General features: G+C 38.0%; 1 protein-coding gene across 1 annotated transcript; it reads right to left on the bottom strand.

Annotated features, from left to right (window-relative positions):
- Positions 1–211: 211 nt before the first annotated feature.
- On the bottom strand, positions 212–14939 carry rgl3a (ral guanine nucleotide dissociation stimulator-like 3a). The gene is made up of 18 exons (XM_059560868.1): positions 14502–14939; positions 11195–11484; positions 10007–10051; positions 9580–9749; positions 9355–9497; positions 9028–9276; positions 8652–8755; positions 8448–8529; positions 7331–7408; positions 5052–5138; positions 4904–4936; positions 4666–4787; positions 4388–4483; positions 4131–4266; positions 2306–2560; positions 2041–2155; positions 761–1172; positions 212–426 (listed from the first exon to the last, which is right to left on the bottom strand). Exons 1-17 carry the CDS (start codon positions 14523–14525, stop codon positions 1024–1026), a joined length of 2178 nt encoding a protein of 725 aa, XP_059416851.1. The 5' UTR covers positions 14526–14939; the 3' UTR covers positions 212–426; positions 761–1023.
- Between the last annotated feature and the right edge of the window lie 3039 nt (positions 14940–17978).

Here is a 17978-nt window from a genome sequence, read left to right as displayed (position 1 = left end):
GGAAGAGCTGAAAGGAAAAACACAGAGACAAAAAACAACACAAGATTAATGTGCACATATAAAAGTTAAATTAAATACTCCAACTGAAATGCAACAAAACATTAAATGTTGCAATTAAAATAATGTGAACTTTTTTTAAATATTAAAACTAAATACAATATATCAAAATTATTATGTCACTTAGAAAACAACATAAATATACATTTAAATTCTCTTTTTACCTATCGCTGAATATTAGCTACATAAAAGTTTGTATTTATAGGTCATATTTAAAACAAATGTGTTCATCCAAATACAAACAAATGTTCCTCAGTAAAACTCAGGTATCACGTGTGTGACCTCTTCTTTCAAAGCAAAACCTCTGAATAAACTGGCAGTAGATGTGGCCATTTATTGCAACTTCCCTAGGTCTTCATTTCAGATCCTCTGTTGTTGTGGCAGCTTCTGGGAAGTCGTGGCCTAATGATTAGAGAGTCGGTCTCGCAATTGAAAGGTTGTGAGTTTGAGTCTCGGGCTGGCAGGAATTGTGGGTGGGGGGAGTGCATGTACAGTGCTCTCAATACCACGAGCAAGGCATTGAACCCCCAACTGCTCCCCGGGCGATGCAGCATAAATGGCTGCCCACTGCTCTGGGTGTGTGTTCACAGTGTGTGTGTGTGTGTGTGTTCACTGCTCTGTGTGTGTGCACTTTGGATGGGTTAAATGCAGTGCACGAATTCTGAGTATGGGTCACCAATCACCATACTTGGCTGAATGTCACTTAACTTCACTGTAGAATGCTATGGTTTCCTTGCTATTAGTCAATGACATTACTGGGTGAGATGATGTCAGAAATGATGACTCCAGTGTGTTTCAGAGCTCAATGATGCATCCATCAGGCTGTTTTTATATTTACCAGAGCTTTGACATTCAATAGTCACCAGCTCATCGCAGATGTCCTGTTGGTTATATAGTCTTTGTTGACTTATAAAACAAGTTTTTCTGTATTATGCCACCATGTTGTGAGTGGTCATCACGGTGCTGTTACTTGCGGGACCTCAGAACTGCTCCATGACTCCAGGATGATCCAGGCGCTCTGCTGAGATTTTTGTACCGCTGGCGAAGCACAAAGTCAAAGTTGGCAGTGGTGCACATGGCATAGAACACGTTGGCTTTGTCTGGGATCAGCAACTCTGATATAAAAAAAATGACAGTTACAGTGCTTAATACATTAGTTTTAAAAAAGCATATGCAATACTTAAAGGGTTAGTTCACCCAATAATCAAAATTATGTCATTAATAACTCACCCTCGTGTCGTTCCAAACCCGTGAGTTTATCTTCTGAACACAGTTTAAGATATTAAACTGTGTGTACGGTCTACTGTCCATGTCCAGAAAGGTAATAAAATCATCATCAAAGTAGTCCATGTGACATCAGAGGGTCAGTTAGAATATTTGGAAGCATCGAAAATACATTTTGGTCCAAAAATAGCAAAAACTACGACTTTATTCATCATTGTCTTCTCTTCCGTGTCTGTTGTGTGAGAGAGTTCAAAACTCTTACTTTTACTACTGTGATGATGTTTTTCTTACCTTTCTGGACATGGACAGTATACCATACACAGTTTCAATGGAGGGACTGAGAGCTCTCGGACTAAATCTTAAATATCTTAAACTGGGTCTTACGGGTTTGGAACGACATGAGGGTGAGTTATTAATGACATCATTTTGATTATTGGGTGAACTAACCCTTTAAGTCAAAAACTTAGACATACTGAACTTATGTATCTCAGGATCATAAAAACTTTGTGCTTACACCTAAACACCTAAAATGAGTATTATCATTAAATAAATAAATATGTTGTTAATTTAAATAAAGCTAAATATATTAAAAATTACTAATACACACATATATATATATAAACTACTAAAAATTTCAAAGCCATAACAAAATAACAAAAATAATAGCTTATTTAAAATATTAATAAAAAATGTAATAGTATATAAATTATACTACAATAACACTTGAAATCAGGTCATACACAGAATCAAGAAGCTCACCTTTGTCATTAGAAACCACTTGTTTGAGACTAAAATCTTGGCAGTTCATCTCCTCCAAGTTGTGTTTCTCCAGAGCTCTCTGAATCACCTGAGCTGTCTTGTCCTGACTGGTTATCTAAAAATAAAGAGATGATAAAGTTTCAAGACTTTAGATTTGCTGGGGTTGACAGCTGAGTAGAAAGCCACAGACTCATTGCCACTAGAAAGATGTAAAATTAAAAAATAAAAGATGAAGCATGAACACCAAATATTTAAGCCAACTTACCAAAATACTTCTATAAACATTTCCGTTGTTGCCAAATTCCACACTGACTCTGACGATACAAGAATCGGCAACCTGCTTGTTGTACATGGGATGTTTGAGAGAAGGAGAGGATGATGAAGATGACGAAGAAGGGGAGGGGCTGTCGGGGTTCAGGGCAGACAGATCCGCCTGTACGCAGCTTTGAAAAGAGCTGGGCGGAGTCAGAGAGGAGGTGGGTGTGTCTACTGAGGTGTCCTGACAGGATACAGATGGTGACTGTTAATGAAGGAATGGAGAAAGACTATTTACCTTAAACCTAATTATATGTAAGAAGTCTGTTAAGAGCATAGCACAGGTTTTTCATATATAACTTAAGTGGCAACTGACCATATGAAGTGTATCGGATAGCTTAATCTTTCTTAAGTATATTTATTATTATAGGTGTTCAGCAACACAGATTGCAAGTGATAAATACTTTGGTAAATGATGTGTGGAATGTAAAACGTCACAAACAGGTGGAATTGTTATTTAATACACTGTGTTCTGACAACATAACTGAAGCTCTGTGTTGATAGTGCAAACATGAACTACTTTGTGACTGCAAGGTTAAGGCGAAACAAACAAGTCACAAACAAATGAATGGATTTTGCCAGGGGTCAACTGATACTGTTTCTTTTTTTGACATGCCGATATCTTGGAAAGCAGGGTGGCTGATAGCCGATATAAAGCAGATAACATTTTTATACTGAAGAAATGTGAAAACATTTGACAATGGATTAAATAATAAATGTGTAAAAAAAAAACATACTTATACTTTAGATGACAAGGTATTAAAGCAATCGTTATAATACTTTTTGTATACAATTTCATTCCTTTGTTTAACCGTTCTATCTGATTATTAGACAGACTTCTATCCATATTAGACAGAAATGTTAACAACGACAGTGAACAAGTGGAAGAACTTGAGCACTGTGTGCTCAGGTATTGCCTTCCTTAGCACCGTCAAAATAAAAGAACACAACGGCCAAGCAGAAAACTTATCGGCCAATGCAGATATTTGAAAAATATCAGCCGATATATCGGCCTTTGCGATATATCGGTCGACCCCTAATTTTTACTGACCTAAAGGCCTCGGTATGAATAAACAGTCAAATAAGGGTTTTGAGATAATATTACACCTGTCAGATTTAGGCCTACTGATTTAGTATAATTAGTTCCAAATAAATAAATGCAATAAAAAAGTAAAATTTAATTAAAACCCCTGCCCCGCATGCACTGAAAGACACTGAAAACACAGCAAGACCTAATGCAACAGCATGACATCTGCCTGACTCATGTGTACATCAGTGTTATTTTAGTATTATTTATATACTAAAAAGTATTTATTCATAATTTTTAATTAACTTAAATTTTTTTTTTTTTTTTTTTTCAGTTTAAGTTTTAGTAATTTTTTTTTAATATATTTCTATTTAGCTTTATTTCAGTCTTAGGACTTAAAAGTACTTTTTAATGCTTTGATACAAAAAAATGAAAAAATAATTATATAATTGAATTTGAAGTTCTTCATCAAAAATATATATATATGGAAACTGGATGTTCAACAATATGGAAATAAAATCATAAATATACTGACTATTTGGCCAATTTCTTATATAATGTTATGTCTCAGCAAATATATATCATTATGTTCTGCTGATGGATTCAGCATATCATAATTAATTTGAATAAATACTTTATTCGATGGTCAGCCTAACCTTAAAAGAACAACATGTTGTAGCATATAATATTTATATGAAGTAGTAAATAACAATAAAAAGTCTGCAGCTCTGATCTGCAGTTTTGATACCTGTACTTTGTATCTAAGTGGTGAGAGGTTGGGGCTGCTGAGATCTTCCATCTCTGAGCCACTGGATCCAGAGGATGATACACTGATCTGATCAGCAAAAGTCTTCTTTGAGAGATTCTCACTGCCAGACAGCAATCTGCAGTGAGCAGAGGAGAAACATATGTCACAGAAAAACAAGTTAGCAAAATGTCTTTTTACTTTTAGAATAGTCTGGGACCACAAAATGAGTCAAAACAGCATCTCAAAACAACACTCACGAGGTCAGTTTCTTGGTGATGAGCCGGTGGCTCCAGGGGTTGGGAGAGCTGGGACAAGGGTCTACCGGTGGCTCCAGATCTCTTGACAACTCATAGCTAATGAGAAAGACAGAAAAAATATCAGTTGGGATCTAAATATCTGAGATGCTGATCTTCTGAAGTACCCAAAGTACTACTGCCATGAATTCAAAGTCATTTCTTTTCAGCTCAACCAACATTGTTAGCAGGAAATTGATCAAACCCAATATAATCTTCAAAAAGTGCAAGAGGAGCCTCACCTCTTCTGATCAGAAAGAGGTATGCTGCTGCTGATCCAGGAAATGATGCGAGGATGTGATTGGAGATTGTACTGAGCACATGACGCTTGCATCTGCCTGATCTGAGACAGAATCTCAAACTCCTGAACGCAGAATGGAGAAACACACATCAGCACTCTTGACACACTATTATTTGGTATAAATCCTAGTGAGCTTCCTTTCATTGAAACAACATAAAGGCTACAGTGATTGTACTTACTTTTCTGCGCTTCTCAAAGTTGATGAGACCCTCCTGTGAGCACAAAGAAGAGAGTTTATCATTTAAACAAAGAAACGTCAATGTGGGAACTGAAAAAAAAAAACTACTATATACATGACATGAATTAAGGTAAAAAAGAAAATCTAACCTCTACATTATCACTTAATGCTGTGTCCAACATGGTGAGAATGGTCAGATAAGTGCCCAGGTATGGCACCTCACCACTGGAGGGGGTCTGTCAGAAAAACAAACTTATCAGGCAAAAATACTGTAACAGTTTTGGGTCGGTCAAGATTTATGAATGATTTTGTCTCATATGTTAGTATTTAGCGTAAAGTAACGTATTTATTTATTTAAAAATGTTTTTACTGACTTCTGAACAGAAATATATTTCAGCAAACACAGAATCCACACACATACTTCAGTTAAAAGCTTCCTCTTTTAAGTACACACATCTTTTCCAAAAAAAGCTAAAAAGTGATTTAGGCTGAGCAGAAATATCTCAGTTAGAGGAACATTGTGTTGACGCATCTTTACTGGTGATACAAGCAACTCTGTCATACTGTGTCATCTAGCATTATGGTAATACCCTTTTGGGTCTTTTAATAAATGAGCTAGCAGATTCAGATTTAGACAGATTTCCATATGGAAAATGAAAATACTTGTGTCAATCTAGACCAGCAAGCTAATTTAGCCAGTGCAAGATGGATACTTCCCAAAAAGGGCAGTTATTTCCCAGAAACAACAGCTTAATAATATTTTTAAAACCAACTTATGACAACAGCCTTAAAGGGTTAGTTCACCCAGATAGCAAATTTATGTAATTAATAACTTACCCTCATGTTGTTTCAAACCCGTAAGACCTCCGTTTATCTTTGGAACACAGTTTAAGATATTTTAGATTTAGTCCGAGGGCTCTCAGGCCCTCCATTGAAGCTGAGTGTACGGTCTACTGTCCATGTCCAGAAAGGTAAGAAAAACATCAAAGTAGTCCATGTGACAACAGAGGGTCAGTTAGAATTTTTGGAAGCATCGAAAATACATTTTGGTCCAAAAATAGCAAAAACTACGACTTTATTCACTATTGTCTTCTCTTCCGTGTCTGTTGTGTGACAGAGTTCAAAACAAAGCAGTCTGGATATCCGGTTCGCGAACGAATCATTCAGTTCACCAAATCGAACTGAATCGTTTTAAACGGTTCGCATCTCTAATACGCATTAATCCACAAATGACTTAAGCTGTTAACTTTTTTAATGTGGCTGACACTCCCTCTGAGTTCAAACAAACCAATATCCCGGAGTAATTCATGCACTCAAACAGTACACTGACTGAACTGCTGTGAAGAGAGAACTGAAGATGAACACCGAGCCGAGCCAGGTAACAAACAAAACATTGACTCGTTCACGAGTCAAGAACCGTTTCTGTCAGACGCATCCGATTCGTGAACCGAGGAGCTGATAATACTGCGCATGTGTGATTCAGCGTGAAGAAGAATGACACACAGAGCGTCTGAGCTGAACTGATTCTTTTGGTGATTGATTCTGGACTGATTCTGTGCTAGTGTTATGAGCGCAGGTAAACCGAAGGCTTGAATCAAGGGCAATCATTGCAAATGACGCCATTATACGTCGAGCACAAAAGAACTGGTGAACCGTTTTCTTCAACCGGTTTATTGAATCGAATTGTCCGAAAGAACTACTGGTGATCCGAAAACCGATGCAACCGGTTCTTCACTCGTGAACGAGTCAGTCTATTGTTCACTATCTGGCTCGGCTCTGTGTTCATCTTCAGTTCTCTCTTCACAGCAGTTCAGTCAGTGTAACGTTACTGTTTGAGTAAATGAATTACTCTGGGATATTGGTTTGTTTGAACTCAGAGGGCGTGTCAGCCACATTAAAAAAGTTAACAGCTTAAGTCATTGGTGGATTAATGCGTATTAGAGATGCTGTTTTTTAACTGTTTAAAACGATTCAGTTCGATTTGGTGAACTGAATGATTCGTTCGCGACCCGGATATCTAGCTGCTTTGTTTTAAACTCTCTCACAACAGAGAAGAGAAGACAATGCTGAATAAAGTCGTCGTTTTTGCTATTTTTGGACCAAAATGTATTTTCGATGCTTCAAAAAATTCTAACCGACCCTCTGATGTCACATGGACTCCTTTGATGATGTTTTTCTTACCTTTCTGGACATGGACAGTATACCGTACACACAGCTTCAATGGAGGGACTGAGAGCTCTCGGACTAAATCTAAAATATCTTAAACTGTGTTCCAAAGATAAACAGAGGTTTTACGGGTTTGAAACAACATCAGGGTAAGTTATTAATTACATAAATTTGCTATCTGGGTGAATTAACCCTTTAAATAAGACAAACGTACTACTTTTAGCAGGGCCTTGCTATTATGAAAAATACTAGTGAATCTTACCATGTGCTTGGATGTAGGACTGAGTCTGGGAGACTTAGAAGCGGTGTGAGCGTCTACATCCGCTGCCTGGTTTCCTTCCTGAATCAATCCCAAAAATAGATAACATGACATTTGGCATACTAAAATGCAAACAGTGAAACTGATTTAGATAAACATATGTTTGAATAGAGAGTATTAGATACACTGAAACAACATGCCCAGAGAAGCATTTACATAAACCACTTTAGAAAAAAAAAAATCAAATCACTCTCAAAGTAATGCCACAATTAAAGATAAGTACAATTACTTAACAGATCATGATCCAGATTGAGGTCAAAAAGGAGTGGGAGAGACTATTATGAGCCAGCACAGATACAAACAATAAATGTTTAGTTGTTGTACACTGGATACTAAACACTGCAGAATATTGTTGTGAATGTTGTGGCTCTATAATGGTTTCTTTGCCAACAAGATGATTCATTTTTTAACCTCAGCCCTACTGATTTACTCTTTGTATATAGCTAAAGTGAAATAGGGTGTGGAAAATATTGAATGTTGCCTGGTACAAGTGTCTTTTAAAATCGTAAAAAGGACATTAAAGCAGCCACGGGAAGAGATGATGTCATTCAACACTGCTTTCAGCTCTTAGACACAACGTTAAAGTGTTAACAGAGGCATCTGTTTGCACATTGCAGAACAAAGTGTTAGATATTGATGTATTTTTTTTTTTTAAAGAAAAATACTTTTATTAAGCAAGGAGGTCTTAATTTGATCAAAAGTGATAGTGAAGACCTTTATAATGTTACAGAGTTGCATTGTTTCTATTTCAGATAAATGCTTTTCTTTTGAACTCTCTATTAAGCAAAGAATCGTGAAGAAAATATAATGGCATTATAACATTTACTAAATTACATTTTGAAATATATTCAAATCAACAACATTATAAATTGTAATAATATTTCCCAATCCTACTGTATTTTTTGATTACATAAATGCAGCCTTAGTGAGCATAAGAGACTTCTATCAAAAAAATTAAGAATTCTTACTGACCCCAAACTTGACAAAAAAGTGTACATGTCAAATTTTAGATCAGAAAAGACAACAGTTTAAAACATGCAGGCAAATCTGTGAAACATACTACAAGGATCTCTCGATTGACCAGCACACAGTTCTCATCAGGAAATGTGTCACACAGCAGATCGAAGGCAGCCATACTCTCCCTGAAATTACATATATTATCCATTTAAATTTAATACCATGTGTTGTGCAAATTTAATATGTGCACTTAACACTGCACTACAGGTTTAGCAAACTTTTTCATGTCAGGATCAGAAAACACTACCTGCTGACTGCTGCCCAGGTTTTCTTCAGCCGGTAAACGGCATTGGACTGAAGAGCAGACAAGATGGCTCTCAGAGAGGAGAAGTTTCTCAACTGATGGCACTCCTGTAATCCAAATGATAATAAAAAAACAAATCAGCATAAATTATAATAAAAACATTATGCCTTGGGTTTAAGAAGAGTAAAGAAATATTAACTTCACAAATTTACACTGGATCAAATATGTACCAACACAAAGTGATAAGGACCTCTTTAAACATCTGTGCCATTAAAACTGATTAAATAGTTAGACAACTTATTTTTATTATCTTAATTTGCTCAGAATCAAATTAGTATTCACATACTTGCTTATAGTATGTTTCGGGCCTTATACACACCTGAGCTACAGAGATCCACTTCTCAATAATCTTTGCCCTGTGTGTAGGGCCACTATGGGTGCAGGATGGGGAACTGTGAGGGGATGTGGAAGGAGGGCACAGCAAAGAGCTGATAACACAATTAGTGATGGCATTAAACTGGCCAATGGTGGCACGAACCGTGGGTGCAAGATTCCGATTCTCTTTCTTGTCCCTTTGAGACCAAATACAGCCAAGGCAGTGAAATGGAACCACTTTGACAAAGAGGTCCTGACAAAGTAATGAAAGCACATTATTAAAAGCCAAATAAATAAAAACCAGCTTCAGTATTTAAATCTTGACACCTACAGCATCTAATAGCGTGAGCTGCTCAGCAATGTCTCGTGCAGGGAAGCCCAGTACATCCCCCGTCTCTTCTATGTCCTGTCTGTCCTCGGTGTCCTCAGTTTCCTGATTCTCTACAGCAGCTGTGCTGGCTTCTGCTGATGTACCTGTGTATTTGTCTGTTATTTAGCATTGTTGTCTTTTGGTGTGTGTGCATTAAAGCTAAATTAGCCATATTTCAAGACTTGCCTTCAGTCTGAAATTTTCTGAGAAGAGCATCGGCTTGATGAACCAGACGTCTGAAACAAAGGCGATGACGCAGATGAACACAGAGCAGCCGAAGAGCCTGGTGATCTGGAGAGTCCCGAAGGTCTTCTTGATACTCGTCTAACCACAGCCGGATCAGACAGGGCAAAGAACTGCACACACACACGCACACACACACACACACACACACACACGCATTGTTTTGTAGTAATTATTGAAGCTCTTGGAATTAGAATGAATAATCAAGATGAATAACCAGTTTCACTTTACTAATAATAGATAATGCTTGCACTGGACAACCAGTTTCAATTTAAAGTTCATTATAAAACAATATTTGACCAAAGAATATGACAACTGACCAATCAGAATCACATATTCCAGGATATTCCTAAACGTGAATTTAGCTCACCTCCTCAAACAGACACTGTTGTCCAGATTGGTGACGATGTTCTCCCTACAGAGACAAACACATAAGTCTTAATTGAATATTCAAAGCATTCCTAAAACTTCTTATGAACATTGTAACACTTTCTCACACAAATGTGTAACAAGTGATCTTTCGAGGCCTATTAGTAGTAGTAGTAGTAGTAGCCCTTTTACCCTATTACCTTTATTTATGCTTAAACAAAACACAAAGGCCTCTCAATGTTCACCAAAAGCTCCTGTGGCGTGAGACAAGTCAAGTGAAACCTGTTATACAGTGGGAGGTGTTCTCCTCCATTCCACTGCCTCACTGATTTGCATAATATGATAATGCATAAGAGATGTCACTGGGAAATACTCTGCCTCATACTGAATTTAGAAACTTGGGCTCTCCCTCATATTTAAATACATGTGGGATAGCAGTGTCTGAAATGGAAATCAATGACTTTACGAAGGTACCTCCAAAGGAAACAGGCCTGCAATGCACATAACATCATGTGTAATGTGCTAAGACATAAAAATGTGTCATTTTATTCCTTTCACCAACAGATAAGGCACATGTTTGTGGTATATCACAGAATGTAATGGAAACATTATATTCAGAGGTACCTTCCTCTATTCAGGTTTTGGAAACAGCCCATATAATTGTCACTGACGCACAATAAAAACATGACTAGATACAGTTATTATATTAAAAGATTTGGGTAATTCCTCACAATTGTAATTGTATTACATGGAACACAAGTGGAATACTTTTTGGTTCTTATTGAAGCATGATAGGCCAAGCTGATGTAAACTTAATGAAAACAGAAGCGTAAACAATTTAATTGTTATTTAAAAAATGCTCACCAAGGCTGCATTTATTTGATAAAAATACAGTTAAAATTGTCATATTGTAAAATATTATTGCAATTTAAATATTTAGAATAATACAATTTAATATATTTTAAAACGTTATTTATTCCGGTAAAACAAAGTTGAATTTTAATTTTTTTATTAGCTAGAAATCTTTTGTAATGTCTTTAGAAATGTCTTTACTGACATTTTGATCAATTTTCTGCATCATGGCTGAATACAAGTAATAGTTACTTTAAAAACATTACTAAATCTAACAATGTCCCTATACCCTCTGAGGCAGCAATTAAATTAACACCAACTGAGCATATGTGCTAACCTTTGAAACAGGAGCTCTATGAGAGCATTTGTGCAGGTAAAGGCTCTGTAGGTGGAGAGAAAGATTTGCATGTAGTCTGGGTCAGGACACTCCGGGTTCACCAATTCTGTGACAAGACGCTCCAGAGTGGCTGCTTTAAGCCTGCGGACCTTCAGTGTGCGATACTGCCTGAAGCTGAAGGCAGAAGAGTTCTCAGCGGCATCAGGTGGAGGCTGGATGGGTTCTCGGTGAAGAGTGACCCCATAAATGGCACTGTCTTCCACCTCCTCTCCCCACTCCTGCACCGGGTTCTAGACAAATACATCATCAGGCTATACATGCTGAATCGGTAGCCGACTAATGGAAAAATATGCACATATTGAACCTGCTGTAAAGCTTGATATGATGCCTATTGCAGCACTATTAAACAAACACAGTGCCATAAAAATTATATTTTGCAGTGCTGATTTTACCACGGCAGTTCATGAGGTTTTAGAAAAACATAAATTGTGGAAGGGCAGTGGACTTGCAGTGAATTTGGCTTCTGCAGTGAACTCCACTGAACATTTCTGAAGTCTTTCACTTCCAAAAAAACAACAACAATACCTGCAAGGCACTGACCTAACATTTCACTTGTCTAGGAAGTAATATACAAAACAGGCATTCTTTGCAAAACACACGCAAATTTTTATCCAAATTATAATTTAGGAGGAGTGAATACATTTATCTCCACTGGCTTAAGAAGACAACACATTGTACATAACATTTACTTTCTTGCTTTTTCAACAAAATCATCTACAATACTGAGTTCAAATCATGTTATACGCAAATACTCCACACATATTTTTACAGTCCAAAAAAATAATAACGCCGCTATTTAATAATTCCCACACAAGACGACCTTTAATTTTCATTTAAAGGAAAGAATATAAATAATTTAAGGTCTTTCACGGTGGAAAACAGTAACTAGCTGACACCAAAAATACTCAGTACTTCATTTACAAAAATCCTCTTTGGTGGTAAAATGAAGCCATGATTATTTGCATAGCAAATATAATACCCACAATGTATAACAGCAGTGGGCGAAAAAAAAAAAAACCTGATAATTTTAAACAAAGACAGTTTAAGAAAGTTTACTTGATTGTTTTTAAACTAAGAAAAGATAAATAGTTATAAAATCACCATTCCTCTTAACATAACTTAATACTTCACGTAAAAAAATATTAGTTGTATATAAAATAATAAACAACCATTCAGAAACTTGAGGTCTATTTTGTGTGTGTAAATCAGTGGTTTCCAACCCTGCTCCTGGAGAGCTACTGTCCTACAGATTGCAGCTCCAACCCCAATCAAACACACTTGAACCAGCTAATCAAGGTGTTCAGGGCTACTTGATAATTACAGAAAGGTGTGTTGGAGCAGGGTTGGAACTGAAGTCTGCAGGACAGTAGCTCTCCAGGAGCAGGGTTGGAGATCCCTGCCTGGTGTAAATAGTGATAGAGGCTATTTACACTAAGTGCAAATAGCAGCATGTTTTAATGATATGATATTTATACTAAGCGCAAACAGCTATAGATTCTATTTACACTATGTTAAAATAACGGGATCTTCTGCTATTTATACTACTTTTTGCACATAGTGGCAACTATCTGCACCTCAGTATTGTAGTGCATTATAAAACAGTATGTAATAATAACAATAATAATAATAACTTATTGAGTGTAAATTGTAATTTTAATTCAAATTATTGAATGAATGCCACCTTATTGGGACAATAAAGCCCTCCCTACACCTATCCTAACCCTACCCGGTACTTTTTTTTAAACTTTTTTATTATTTCCTTCATTTTCATTGAAAACAAATGCTTTTCTGATGTGATCTGAAATTTGAAAAGGGAGGAAAAAGTTCGCCAAAAGGCGGATTCAAACCCGGGTCGATCGCGTCAAAATGAAAATGACACACATTTTATCATCTGCACCACTGAAAACGATATTTCTCAACTGTTTTTGTGATTTTGACCATCCGAATCCCACGTTGGTGGGCGAAGCTACTGTAAATAACCTCTGCCAACAAGGTGGGCTATTTGCACTTAATGTAAACAGACACTCCAAATATTAAATAACACAATTTCAGGGTAGATAATAATAACTATTTATTGGGCACCAAATCAGCAAATTAGAATGATTTCTGAAGGACCATGTGGCACTGTAAACTGGAGTAAGGATGCTGAAAATTCAGCTTTTGCATCACAGGAATAAATGTACTATTTAAAATATACTATAGTATTAGAATAGACAGCAGTTGTTATAAACTGTAATAACATTTAACCACATTGCGGTTGTACTGTATTCTTGATCCTTGTGTAGAAAAAAACATCTTTAAACATAAAAAACTCACTGACTCCAAACTTTTGAATACTCTGTTATATTAACTTATATTAACTATAGAAAAAGTATTTTGTATTATTATACAAACACTTCTTATATAAATAAATATATACCGTTTCCTTTATCTCAACTCCAACACTTTTTTTAATTAAGAATATTAAATAAATACACTTGTGACATGTAAAATATGTAATGTCAATCACTGATGTGCCCTGTTTTGTTCTAAGCCTCAAAAATCACTGCTCCGTTCCAAAAGCTCAATGGATATCACAGAATATAGGCTACATATTATGCAAACCACACCATTTGGAAACGATTGCGCTTCCAAGTAAACCAAGGACAGTCTATTCCTCTAACAAATCAATTGCTGCGAAAATCACAAGGGCATTCTTCCTAGAAACTCCAGTCAAGCAAAACAGAGCGTTCCAAGCCAAAACTGTGCCATGGAACCAAACACAGGGCAATATGGGGGAAGGGAAAGCTTAAACTATCACAGGTCAGCTGTGAAACGGGACACTGTAAACATATTCAATCTCCAGGTGGTTCTCTGAACAAACACAAAATCGGTTCTATTGTGAGACTCCTGAGGGAAAACTGAAGCGCACCGCACCCTACCCCTGAGCACGCAGGACATATGACACAAAAGCTTTCCTAGAGCCACCACACGTCGAATTGTAAAAACATTGAGGTTTATGACAGTATGAAATGTCCAGAAAAGAAATAACAGGATATAGGCTAATGTATTTTCTCTATCATTAAAGTGAAGAGAAACACTAATGCGGCGCGCGACACACTGCAACAAAAAATCGCGCTTCCAGATCGGATGATACAAAGTTACATGGTCTCTAGTCATTTAACTTTTTAAACTAATATTAAACAGAATTGTTTAATAATTGTTCAAGTCATTGATGAAAACAGCCCTAATCAAGTAAGCGACTTACCATTGTGAACTCCCATTTTGGCATGTTTTCAGCTATTTATTTCTTCAGCCGTATGATCAAGCAGCGGTTCGACTTTCCATTAGCGCAGCAAACAAACAAAACAAAAAAGAACGTAAAATGTGTATCTTAGTCAGCTAGTGTTAAGCTTGACTGTCACGTCTAGAGATCTGGTGGAAATGGATAGCTTTGCAAAGTGAAGTTTAATTAAGAACTCCAGTGAAGATAATGTCAACTTACTAAACGTTTCATACAGTAATACCATAATTGTCATCAAATATATTATGCTTTAAAGGAAAATGAAATCCGTGACCGAAGAAAATGATTATGTTTATGGTTATGTCTATACAGCACAGCGCAACTGTCAAGCGCTTTAAACTGCAGTGGGTTGGACAATTACGTCTAGTATGACGTACAGGGTGCGCTCATTAATATTAAGTAAAAGTTTGCTTGATTTATGAATATTATTTACGTTGTGTTGAACGCCTCAGGTATTTTACCAAGTAATTTCGCATTGCTAAATTAATATTCATGACCTAAACTTTAGTTGTAGTAGGATTCATAATGTAAAGCCTATCAATGCCAAACAATTAATTTCTCCAATCAAATCATCCAAGTAACCAAAATGTATAACCAACTCGTCAAATGTTCTAAAAAACAAATAGGCTTGGCTGGTAGCCAGTTGATACCATAAGGGTTCAACAATAAGGGTGTAAATGTGCAATACTTTACACCAGACAAAAACAGTAATTCAAAACAGTGACACAGGCCAGCTCCTAAAACAGAGCCAGAAAGACACCCTCATTATTGTGCTAAAACATTTCAAAATCATTTTTAAAAACACTATACATCAAATAATATGAATACACATTCCAATACAGCACAATATAAAACAAACATACACTTCAACCATATACATCACATACCTAGTACCAGCTAGACAAGAGTTTTCCAACTCTGTACAAACCATCATTGCCATCTGCACAAAACATTTAAATGCAAATGATTATACAAAATATCACACTGTTAAAAAGACTTACATCCAACATTGTCACATATCTAACGACAGCTACGACAACTGTTTTCCGAAGCTGGCACAAACCATCATTGCAGTTTTCAAGAAAGAAATCACCACCACCCATATGGCAATCAGCCTGCACCTGCCATTACTCCAAAATTAATGCAATCCCATTCATAAAGGACACATAGGCTAGAAACTACCGTACTCACCCTACCAAACAGGACTACCATAAATACTATAGTGTTTGTAGCCATTACATTCACCGCCCCCACCACTGATCATTGTCCCGATGATCTTATAATTTCATTTATTAACCACCTACTTAAAAAACTACAATCCCCACACTTTTCCATATGATGTCAAAAGCCCAATGGAGAAAAGCTCCCGAAGAGGAGAAGGAAGGAATCAACCTGCTACAGGCAGAAATTAAGAACCGACTGGCAACCTTGAGGAGAGCTGAGAATCTGAGAAGGAGGCGTAAAAAGAAGGAGCAAGAAAGGTCAAACTTCTTTACAGATCCCTATAAGTTTGCAAAAAACCTATTCACAAAGGAAAAAAATGGCAAACTCAAAACATCAAAGAAAGATCTAGAAACTTACCTCAAACAGAGTCTCACTGAAAGCCAGCGTTGCGGACAGACAACTCTTCCACCCAAAATGCCACCGATACATTCCCCAGAACATCAGATGGACATCAGCCCCCCCAGGTTGAGCGAAGTGAAGAGAATTGTACAGCGGGCTAGGGCTGCATCCTCCCCTGGGCCCAATGGAGTCCCATACCGAGTTTATAAGAACACACCAGATGTATTACGCTTTCTATGGAGGCTGATGAAAGTAGTGTGGAAGAAACAAGCAATTCCAACTGCATGGAGGAGAGCAAGAGGCATCCTAATCCCGAAGGAAAAGGATTCTGTGGATATCAGCCAGTTCCGGCAAATCAGCCTCCTGAACGTCAAAGGCAAAATCTTCTTTAGTGTAGTGGCTCGCAGGCTGACAGCTTACCTGGAAAAGAACCACTTTATTGATACTATGGTGCAGAAAGCAGGGATTCCAGGCTTCTCTGGATGCTTAGAGCATTTAAACATGATATGGAATCAAATCCAAACCGCCAAAAAGGATGGAAGAGATCTCCATGTTGTGTTCTTGGACCTTGCAAACGCCTTCGGATCAGTTCCTCATAATCTCCTGTGGACTGCATTCCACTATTTCAGCGTCCCGGAAGTAATCACCCGCCTTGTTAAATCTTATTTTCAAGACCTACAACTATGCCTGACAACTGATGAGTGTACCACAGCATGGCAACGAGTGGAAATAGGAATAATGGCGGGATGCACCATCTCACCTCTAGCATTTACGATGGCTATGGAGGTCATCATCCGCGCATCTCGGTGGGTAGTAGGAAGTGAGAAGCTCAAATCTGGTCTTCGTCTCCCTCCCATCAGAGCTTACATGGACGATAGGACCATCCTCACCACAACCAAGGCTTGTGCTCGGCGGTTGCTGAACAAGCTACAGGAGAACATCCAGTGGGCCCGGATGGAAATAAAGCCAAGCAAGTCCAGGAGCATCTCAGTCGTCAAGGGGAAGCTGTCAGAACAACGGTTCTATGTGGGCAAGGAGCCTATACCAACAGTGGCAGAGAAGCCAGTCAAGAGTCTCGGACGCTGGTACCATGCTACCCTCAAGGACACAGAGCAAGTTGACCAGCTTACGAAGGACACCATATGCGGCCTTGAGAGTATTAACCATTCCAAGCTCCCTGGCAGGCTAAAGCTGTGGTGCCTTCAATTTGGGTTATTACCCAGGCTGATGTGGCCTCTTACCATATATGAGGTCCCTGTACTGTATGGAAGAGGCATCTTGGACATTCCTGTTTCCAGCCTTGCAGAAGAATTCAAGTGCTCCAAAGTAAGGCTGGAAATGACACTAACAGAGTCCCGTGACCCATGTGTTTCCAGAACAGCTCCTACACTGGTGACTGGAAGGAAATGGAACCCAGCGGCTGCTACTCACCAGGCAAAGTCAGACCTCAGGCACAGAGACATCACTGGTAATGTGCAACAGGGGAGAGGAGGCCTTGGCCTGGGAGACAGTAGACCATCATGGCAAAGGGCAGCTCCAGCTCAGCGCCGACGGCTGGTTGTTGAGGAGGTGCGTCGGCACGAGCAGGCAACAAGGTGTGTAAAGGCTATCTCACAAGCCAAGCAAGGACAATGGACGAGATGGGAGGGAGTTGAGAGGAGAAAGTTATCCTGGAGGGAGCTGATGGGCATGGAAGCATTTCACATCAGCTTCATCTTACGTGCAACGTACGACGTCCTGCCTTCCCCCTCAAACCTCAACCAATGGTATGGAGAAGACCCGACATGCCCCCTCTGTCCATCCCCTGCAAACCTTAAACACATTCTGGTTGGATGTAAGACAAGCTTGTCACAAGGCCGCTATACCTGGAGGCACAAC

This window comes from Carassius carassius, chromosome 10, assembly GCF_963082965.1.
Source record: "Carassius carassius chromosome 10, fCarCar2.1, whole genome shotgun sequence".
Classification (NCBI taxonomy): domain Eukaryota; kingdom Metazoa; phylum Chordata; class Actinopteri; order Cypriniformes; family Cyprinidae; genus Carassius; species Carassius carassius.
This window is presented reverse-complemented; position numbering and strand designations above follow the sequence as displayed.